We start from the raw sequence: 10,000 nt of genomic DNA, 5'->3' as shown, positions 1-10,000 counted from the left end.
GATAATCACTACCCTTGTGTGCATGTGTTACCCGTAGAGTCACTGTATTGTTCTCGTACTGCATTTCTGTGGGCAGTCTCCTTCTTGAAGTCCTGCTTCTCTGTTCAAATCCGTGATTAACTACTGTGTCATTAAATCTTCCTCACCAACTAATGGTTGCTGCTGTACAGCTGTACTCCGCTAACACTGAGAGCATCCTTTTGTATTTTTGGAATACTTGTGGTCTGAAGTGTCTCACAGCTCTAACCAACGTGTACGCTCTGTGTCCCTGGCAGACATGCCCTGTGTGCAGGCTCAGTACGGGCCCGCCCCTCCAGGCTCAGCCTACTCCGGCCAGTCCTTCGGTTACCAGGGCGACAGCTACAGCTCTGACCTCATGACCCCTGACTACACCAAGCTGGACCTGGGTGGGGGTGAGATCTCAGCTGCAGCCGCCACCACCTCCCTCCCCAGCTTCAACGTCTTTGTGGAGGGAAGCTACGAGCCCAAGTCCTCCTGCCTCTACCAGATGCCCTCACACAGGCCTACCATCAAAAAGGAGGAGGAGAGCTACCCTACTGCTCCGCCACTAGAGGCCATGTCCTCCTCCAATATGTACTTTAAACAGTCACCCCCTTCCACTCCTACAACTCCGTCCCTGCCGCCACAGCCTGGCACCTCCTTCCTGTGGGAGGAGCACTCACTGGCCCCGCCATCACACCCCCACTCTCTGGGCTCCAGCCTGGAAACAGGGCCCCTTAAGTCACCCCGTTTTCCACATTTCTACCAACACTCACCACCTCACAGTGGGGGCAGCGTCGGTGGCTATGAGAACCTGGGAGGGGGACTGGTTCGCACTTCCTCCTCCTCCTCTTCCTCATCCTCCTCAGTCTCCCATCCACATGGTCCACCCCTGGAACAGCCCATGTACCAGCTGCACCGCGGGGCCAGTGGCAGCAGCCTTGCCTTCCGCTCCCTGGCTCTTGGGCCCTGTGGCCCCTTGTTAGGAGACAGCCTGCCTTCACCTCCTCCTCGTGGTCCCCAGGGAGAGGGTACCTGTGCAGTATGTGGGGACAATGCGGCCTGTCAGCATTACGGTGTACGCACTTGTGAAGGCTGCAAAGGCTTCTTCAAGGTAAAAACCAATATTCATTCTCAATCGCGTTCAGCCCCTCAGGCTTTTTTTCCTCCTCTGACCTCTGACACTGGCAACACATTCATAACTGGCACTGCACGGTAGAACAGAGGACAAGCAAAAACATGACTGTCGTATTTCATTAGAAACTGTTTTCCTGCATTTGCTTCGCTCCCAATGTGGACCTCACTCTGCACTCTAAATTGTCTTTAGAGTCATTATGGAAGCACAGCGCACCAACAGGGGCATCTCTCCCAGCAACCAAGAGGCTGATGTGTGTGTGTGTGTGTGTGTGTGTGTGTGTGTGTGTGTGTGTGTGTGTGTGTGTGCGCGCGCGTGTGTGTGTGTGAGCGTGCATGCGCATGTGTGTGTCCACGTGTGTGTGTGTGTGTGTGTCATGAGAACAAGAGATGATAGAAACACATATTCCCTCAAAGACAACCAGAGTAAATCAGCCTCCGCGCTCAGCCTCTGAATTAAAGCGCCTCAAGACTGTACTTGAAGAAGAATCCTACTTAAGATCAGAGTTTCCTTTCAGAATGTGTGTTTTGAATCAGCAAAATTGACTCAGTTTATAGACATAATACTCAGGATGATATGAGTCATTTTGAGATTGGAGCCGTCAAATGATTAAATTTAACACTAGTCACATCATACATTACCACACTTGCTCTCTTCCTTACACACACACACACACACACACACACAAGCACAAATACACACATTTGTAACAAAAGCAAGTTTTTAATCATACAGATGTTTCATTTTCCTTCAACACGTCATAAAGTTTATAAATATATGAATTATATATAATATATTTTGGCTACATCAAGCCAAATATCTGTAACAGAGATCCTCTCTCAATCATGATCTGATGCTGTCCCGACACTTCTTTCAGTCATATGTGCAAGTTTTTGAATACTATTTTCTTTCCTATTCGTGTTTTATTGGTGGCAAGAGAGAAAAATTAAGAGGCAGAGAAAGGAAGAGAGGTAATTGAATAATGCCCCTGGTAGGTGGGAATGAATTATCTTTCTTTTCAATTAGTTTCACAATTTGTTTTTATTTAGTAATTAATGAAAGCAGAGTCTGGTGGCAGCAGACCGCGGGCTGTCTGCCTGCTGCAGCTACGCTTGTCAAACCTCACTATGTTTCCTTTGCACACACATGCAGATGCAACCAACCATGCGCACACACGCGCACACACACACACACACACACACACAGATACTGTTAGAAAGACATTTTTCCCACAGCAGCTTTACACATGTGCATATTTTGGTAGATGCAGGAATCCAGGGCACAACAACGAAAACTACAATTCACACACATATTATCAGGCACTCTTCCCTCCATTATCATGATGGTTTTATTATCTGCTGGAAATATTTCCCTGATTAAATTTAATTATACCTGAATATTTATTATACATTAAATCATCGAAGCAAGCTTGCTGTAGATAACTGTTATTTCATTAGTGCAATTTGAAACACATTTTCACTAAGAATTAATTTTAATAGATATTTTTCCAGTGTTTATTATGCTTGGCAGAGTAATGTGGTCCATTCACTTGTTTCTATTAATTTAGTGAAAATATTTAGAATTTGAGGCTTTTAAATATTTAAGCGTAATATAAATAGTATTCAAAAATGATTATTATAACACTAAAAAGTGTCTTATTTGTATGAAGCCACTCCCTAACCTATGTCAGCGGTGCTTTCATCAGTGGAAATACAGTTTGTACTTCCAACTGCTGGCATTGCATGTAAGTCCTTGAGAGGGGTTGGTGTGGTCAGGGAAAACAGGCTCGGGCGGTCACATAACTTGATCACTTAGACACAAACATGATAGAATAAGTTCATCGTGTATTCAGTCTAGAAAAATGCAACATTCATTCTCATGCACATAAACTCGGCTCGCACATAAATCCACTCATACTGCGAACCTCCCATGCACTTAAATTAAAAGACAGATCAGCAAAGGCAGTCGTATAAACTAGTTCTTGACAGACAGAGAGCAGAGAGGTCTGATTGCCCCTGATTTAGGAGAGGAGGGTTAAAAGAGACAGGAGGGGAGGACGAGGGGGGGGCAAAATCCCTAAAGGGTTTTAATTTAAGCCAGGGTTATTAGCACATGTTACACGACAAGAATCTGCCTCTGCATGCCTCCATCCAGCCCCCCACAGCATGTCGGCTTCTGCGCGTGTGATCATTTGTGAATGTGCATTTAGTGCATTTACTTATACTTCAATATTTACTTTTCTTTTTAAATCAAGCCATGGCTTTTAGTAACGCTGCTGTCGATATGAAATTTCAGTTTCTGAAATTAAAAAGTTGTCATTTCCAACTACAAATCTGCCACAAAAGTTATCTTACTTGGCCCAACGTTTACACACCCTTCAGCCGGTTCTGTGAAAACCAGCCTTCTGACAGACATACAAACAAATGGCTCCAAAACATAACCTCCTTAGGGAAGATAATTACAGGAAAAAATAAGAATTTAAGTAGAATAAAGTGGACACTACCTCTCTCAAACACACACTATAGTCTGGTTTAAACAGGCAATGTACAGAACACAAGAGGGACTTCCAGATTTGATAATCACATTGAGTTAATTTGATTTGTGTGTGCATGTGTGTGTGTGTGTGTGCACGCACGCATTTGTGTGTGTCCCCACCTGCACACGCATATGTAGGCAGCAGGCAGCCTAATGATGAGTATCGGAGACCAACTATTTACGTAGTATGAGCGCTGATATATGGTGTCTCTGCTGAGACGCCAGTCATTCCCCACTTTGTCAAAAGAATCCCTCTCTCTCTCTCTCTCTCTCTTCCTCTCTCTTTCTCTCTCTCTCACGAACACACACACACACACACATAGGTGGAAAAGGACACGAGACAGTAGGAGACAGCAGCACTCACTCATGATAGCTCAATTTATCAGAGGCTTAATCTATCATTTCAGACTCAGGGTTTTCTTGGAAACAGTGATCTTATAAATCCAGGCCTGAGGTCACTGGGGGACGCCCCCCAACCCCCACCCCCTACCCCCGAGGTCAACTTAGCTTACACTAGTTTACACCAATGCCCTGGAAAAACACTCTTGAATTAAAAGATCGCACCCATCATTTAAGTCAGTCTTTACAACAATAAACTAACTTTCTCCAGTTAACACCGAGGTCCAACCGAACGAAAAGATGTAAACTTTGTGTTGCTGCGTCATACTGTTGTCTTCCTGCTGGATTGTGCGTCTCAGACTCTCACTAAAGAGATGCTATTTTCCCTAAACCATATTAATGACCATAACTAACTTATCCCGGCGCGCACGGGTCACTGACCATGGAAGAGATGAGAGGAAGACGTTCACGGTGATGGGGTACCATAGCAACGAATCTCATCCGGCGCTGGCGCCCATTACGCGCCAGTTCCGCACTCGCGCCGGAGCATATGGAATAATTGGTGTGTTATCAGTCTCCCGGGGGCATGGGCATGTGTGGCGCGAGAGTTTCCTAATTGGATTTATTTGTTTTGATGTGTTTTAGCGGCGTTAAAGACGTGGAGAAGCCGTGACACTTTCCTTGTGTTCCGTTTGTTTAATTTATAGTTTGGTGCTGTATTGCTCGAGTGGAGCTCTGGAGCCACAGCCTAACAGCGATTTAAATGTAGGCACTTTGAAAAATGGTAGTAATTATAGTGTCACTGTAAAAGTTTTTGCAGTTGTATTGGTGTTGTCTTAGAGGTGCACCTCAGGCAAAGGTTCGCAGTTTTTGCGTCAAAGACGCCTGGAGGGACAGAGCCGGGCCCGCTGACACACCACCAGTCCTGTGCTTTGTTAAATTTCGAATAATTGCTGAACCACTCGCTTTAAAAAGACGTCACCCTGCATTCACGTACTTCATGAAAAAGACGACGCCAATATCCAGTCCTCTCAGGCAACATCTGACGGAACCGTAGCCGCGTGCGCTCCACCTGGGGAACACTTTCCCTACCTTTAAACACAACTTTGATCCCGATCCTTGCGCGCTCGCGCCAAGGAGAAGACAGTCATTCTCGAGCGTCCCTGTATGTTATTGTTGTCTTTCATCCACGCGGGGGAGAGCACCCGGGCCCCACGTGGTCCGTTTCTGATTTCATTTTAATAAGGTCAGTAATAATCGCGCGAGCCAGCCGAGGAGAAAACAGCTCCCGCGGGGCCCATTGAGAGAGGCGCGATGCGCGAGGCCCGGGAGGTGCCACGAGCTGACCCGCGAGCTTCACAAACAATCTGATCACGCAGCTCTTGCGGCCGATGTCCTCCTGTCTCGCGGGAGCCGCTTCGGCACGCCACGCGCTCGGTCTCCATTGTCAGCCCCGGCGCTAATAAAATTGTCCCTCCTGCAGGCGAGGCTTGTTGGGAAATTAATTTCATCTAATTATACTGATGTCACCGCCGCCTTTCAGCGCGTAATTAAAATCTGACCTGCGAGCTTCTGCTTTCCTTCTTTGATGGGGAAGGGAAAAAATAGAAATTGAATTAAACAAATCAAATATTAGGTGGGTGATTGTGTTTAGAGGCTGATTATCGGAATGCCTGTTTCTTTTCTCTCCAGCGCACCGTGCAGAAAAACGCCAAGTACGTGTGTCTGGCCAGTAAGAACTGTCCTGTGGACAAGAGGAGACGCAACCGCTGCCAGTACTGTCGCTTCCAGAAGTGTCTGAGCGTCGGCATGGTAAAGGAAGGTAAGACGCAAACAGGCATCCAAGTACACACTCACACACACACTCTCACACACACACACACACACACACACACACACACACATGGCCAAACAAAGCTGACCTACAGCCCATGATGCTAAAGCTTCTTCTACAATCAAGGTTTAATAGGCCGGTAATGACCCTGTCTGTGCCAGCGTCACACACACATCCAAGGCAGTAACTCCTCTTTCCAGTGGAGGAAGAAAAGTAGGAATTAGAAGACACTTATTAATCTTGTGAGTCTAAAAGAAGCTGACCGACCTGTTGAAAATATTTTCAGCTTTCCAATCTCTCGTGGCTGAAGAAGAAACATTGGGACTCCGCCTTCAATTGAGGGTTGCTCACCTGTCACATCCAAACAAACCTGCACTGCGTTCATGTCTCTATCCCTCATCGACAGTCACAGCTCCACCGCCATCTGCTGGCTAGAAGTATCTTGTGTAGGGGGATTGTGGGAATGTTGTACAAAAATTCTCCCTTGAATCATATTGTTTCCACTGCTGTAAAATACTGACAACGTACTTTTCACTCGGAGAAGAGAGGTTCTTTATATATGCTGCTTAAATACTATCAGATTCCAGCAAACAGGCTCTTCATTATTATCTCTCTGGTTTACAGTGGTGCGTACTGATAGCTTGAAGGGGCGCCGAGGCCGTCTGCCATCCAAACCAAAGAGCCCCTTGCAGACGGAGGCATCTCCACCCTCCCCACCCCTCAGCCTGCTCTCTGCTCTGCTCAGAGCTTATTCCCACTGTACTCCCCGTGACCTTGACTACAGCCAGGTACCCTCATGTTCCAGCTCGTTCAGTTTTTAGTTATAAAAGCATTAACATTGGAGAGGCATAACTCCTGTCTTACTTTCGTGCCTTTTTCTCTGTCCCACAGTTCAGTGCGGCTGACCCTCCCTCCTCCTCCTCAGACGCCGAGCACATCCAGCTCTTCTACAGGCTGCTCACAATCTCGATGGAGACCACGCGATGCTGGGCTGACCGACTTCCTGGCTTTTCCGAACTCCAGCGGGAAGACCAGAACCTGCTCATAGACTCGGCCTTCCTGGAGCTGTTTGTCCTGCGATTGGCTCACAGGTTAGACTGAAGTAGGAAGTTTAACTAGCAGGAACAGATGGATGACACCTCTAAAAATGGAGCAGATTAATTCTCCCACATGATTTCCTATACACAGTGTGTATTCTTTACCATCTTGCGGTACAGCACGTAACTGTGGTGCTGCTGTGTTGGTGTATCTCCAGAGTAGGAGGAGTGGAGTTGAGTAATCGCCATATGAACCAAATTATGAATGGAGTCTGCAGCTATGACAGCAGCTACACCCACAGAGTTCCGCTCTGCTCGTCTGATATCTGACGCACAGAGAGCCCTCTGTGTGTGTTCCTCGGGGGCTAAAACTGTGCTAACATTGTGAGCTGTGAGTTGACGGGATCAATCCATCTAAAAGCTGGTCAGCTGAGAGACTGGAAAGGCCTGCCATGGAAGGAAATGCATATTCAATTCAGAATCGTTTACCGCACATGTCCAGTGATGTGTGTGTCTCCTCTCGTGTATACCTGCGGTGCCATTTTGACTCCCTCGGGCCGTCATTGCCTCACGATTGCCCCGGGTTACTGGTCTGCTCCTGTAAGGCATGTGGCTGGTTAAATTTATGGGGAGGAGGGGGATCGGGCTACAAGCTCATCCTTTTGTCTGGGTTGTCGTCTTGGGCAGAAAAAACATTCAGATCCACACTTACTCACCCAAACACACACGTACACATACACACTGATGATGTACAAGTTTTTCTCCTCCACCCTGTGTGGGTCCAGGTGCAGGGTGGGTAGAGGATGGGTGGTGGCATCACAGCACCAGCAGGAGAGGGCTCAGACTGGGATTCTGACTAATGCTAAACAGTGGACTCATGAGAGCTCTCTATCAAACACATAAATGCTCTCACACACTCACATACTCACACACACACACACACACACACACACACACACACACACACACACACACACACACACACACACACACACACACACACACACTGCTCATCCTCCCATCAGCCAAACTCCCACGGCAAAGAGGAAAACACACACAAACACAGCACTGTCTTACATCCTCCATGAGAGCAAGGGATGCAGGCCGCACTCCCATCTCATTGTCCATATGACCCTGCGTTGACCCCATGTTGAACTCAGATGCCTCGCCGACCCCCTGTGCAAGCGTACGTCTGTATGCTCGTGAGTGTGAGCGTCTGTGTATACTCAGTGTGTGTAGAGTAAATTTGCTCCGCTCCTCTGGACCAGCATTGCTGTAAGCAGTGCCGTTACCAAACAGTTTCTGTGGTTATTGGTTGATTACCGTGGTGACAGTGTAGTCAGGGCTGAGTGGAATGCATGGCAGAAATCCAGCTGTATATAACGTGAATCTGCCTGGCCACTCGCCTGCCAGACTGTCTGTGTACTTCTGCTCGTGAAATCACTTTGTTTTTAATCTGCTTAGTGTACCAGATGGATATGATTTACTTAATCAAGCGAATGAGCTGAGAGTCAGAGAAATTTATAGTGAATGGACATTCTTTTCTTTCTTTTTTTTTTCTTCAATAAAATCATTTATGGAGCTTAATATGATTTTACGCCACAAATTCCAAAGTATTCTTTACAAAATGTTTAATTCAACATGCCATATTAACCCATTTGTCCATATTTCAAGTGTATTTCATTGCCAAGGAGTCAACGAAATTTAACTGAGAAAAAATGTTGATTTTGCGGGGAAAAACAAAAAAATTAGGCACAATAATTATCTAGAATATATTCTTATAAAAACTATCCCACATTTGGCATGAAACACTTGTGCTATTTAGAGGTGAAATTAAAGGAATTGTACAGCTCCAGAGGTTAAACTTCTTGAACACTGCTGAAGAACTAAATTAGTCACATTCATACGGGAGCAACCTCTCACAGCTTGGCACTTCCACCCTCTCCCTGCCCAAAATACCCACTTTGACTCCCTTCTGTCATCGTTCCAGCTCATCATTCAATCAGAATTTATTCATACAGGCCAAAAAGACAAATTAGAATTTGCTGCTATGCCTGTTCAGGGTGAAAGCGAAAACTTCCTGAAAAAACCTGAAATGCAGAAACCACAGATCCGCAAAGGACAGACATGGAATTGATGTCACAAGTACAGAGTAGGTCGAAACAAGTGGCCATTTAGGTTTCGTCTACGAGCGCTGATACTTTTTTCGTTTCTGTGTGTATGAGAGGGGGATTTTTGTATGTAAACTGTGTAGTTTTTTTTTTCTTTTTAAACAGCAATGAGGATAATTAGACACAAATGGTGCTACATCCTCTCCTCATAACTGCTAAACCAATATTTGTGCAGGGTGTAATTTGAGGCTTCCCTCTTCCACTCCTCTCTGTCTCTATGCTAACCATCAGCTGTTTTCTAAGGGCTTACTTTAGCTCTTCTACACGTGGTCCTCAATCTTCCCTCTGTTTCATACTTCCTCTTTTACGTACTTTTGCCATCTTTTTCAAGATCTGCCCACCGGCTCGTTGTTTCAAGCTGAAGGAGGCCATGCTATTCTTTCAGGGCCTAATAAAGACCAGTCCTTGCCCTCCCTCATTTGCTCTTCTCTCTCTCTCTCTCTCTCTCTCTCTCTCTCTCTCTCTCTCTTTCTCGCTCACTCTCTCTCCTCGTCTGTAAGTGAGTGGGGTGGTTGCGTGTTGTGAGTAACTGATGGTTAAATACATTGGAGAAGCCTTTTCATTTCCTCATTAAGGTTTTTTTGTTTCCATTGCACACCACAGCCGAGGCTAATTAAAGCAGTAACAGTTTACCTATCAGCAAATGTACAGCAGCCCTCTGCCCTAACCCTTCACCCCATCCTGCCAAAAGGAAAGGCAGGAATGTTTTAAAATGCTGTAATTTGGAAAACACAACCTCAATCAGCCACATGCCCGTGTTTGATGTGTTTCCCATTTGTGTGTGAGTGCATAGACTGCCAGTTTTTCCTCATTGGTTTTTATTAAAATTGTTACCTTGGCCCAGTATCCTGAGCCATATTTACAATTCATGAGGGGAAATGCAGCATTTTACCCATTTAAACCTAAGAATGCTGAGAAAAGCCGATGGAGTTAAATAACCTCCCAAAAC

General features: G+C 46.0%; 1 protein-coding gene across 2 annotated transcripts in view; it reads left to right on the top strand.

Moving 5' to 3' along the window:
• Positions 1-10,000, top strand: part of nr4a3 (nuclear receptor subfamily 4, group A, member 3) — a 21,308-nt gene that overhangs the window by 7,004 nt on the left and 4,304 nt on the right. For both annotated transcript variants that reach the window (XM_086218553.1, XM_086218552.1), the window contains 4 exons: positions 276-1,114; positions 5,702-5,831; positions 6,468-6,631; positions 6,735-6,934. In XM_086218553.1, the coding sequence (XP_086074679.1) occupies positions 276-1,114; positions 5,702-5,831; positions 6,468-6,631; positions 6,735-6,934 (1,333 nt within the window). The remainder of the gene's footprint in view (positions 1-275; positions 1,115-5,701; positions 5,832-6,467; positions 6,632-6,734; positions 6,935-10,000) is intronic.

The sequence above is a fragment of the Aulostomus chinensis genome, chromosome 11, assembly GCF_037954235.1.
Source record: "Aulostomus chinensis isolate RoL2024-O1b breed Wild chromosome 11, RoL_Achi_v1.0, whole genome shotgun sequence".
NCBI classification, from domain to species: Eukaryota; Metazoa; Chordata; class Actinopteri; order Syngnathiformes; family Aulostomidae; genus Aulostomus; species Aulostomus chinensis.
Note: the sequence above shows the minus strand (reverse complement) of the source record. Positions and strands in the feature narration are given on the sequence as shown.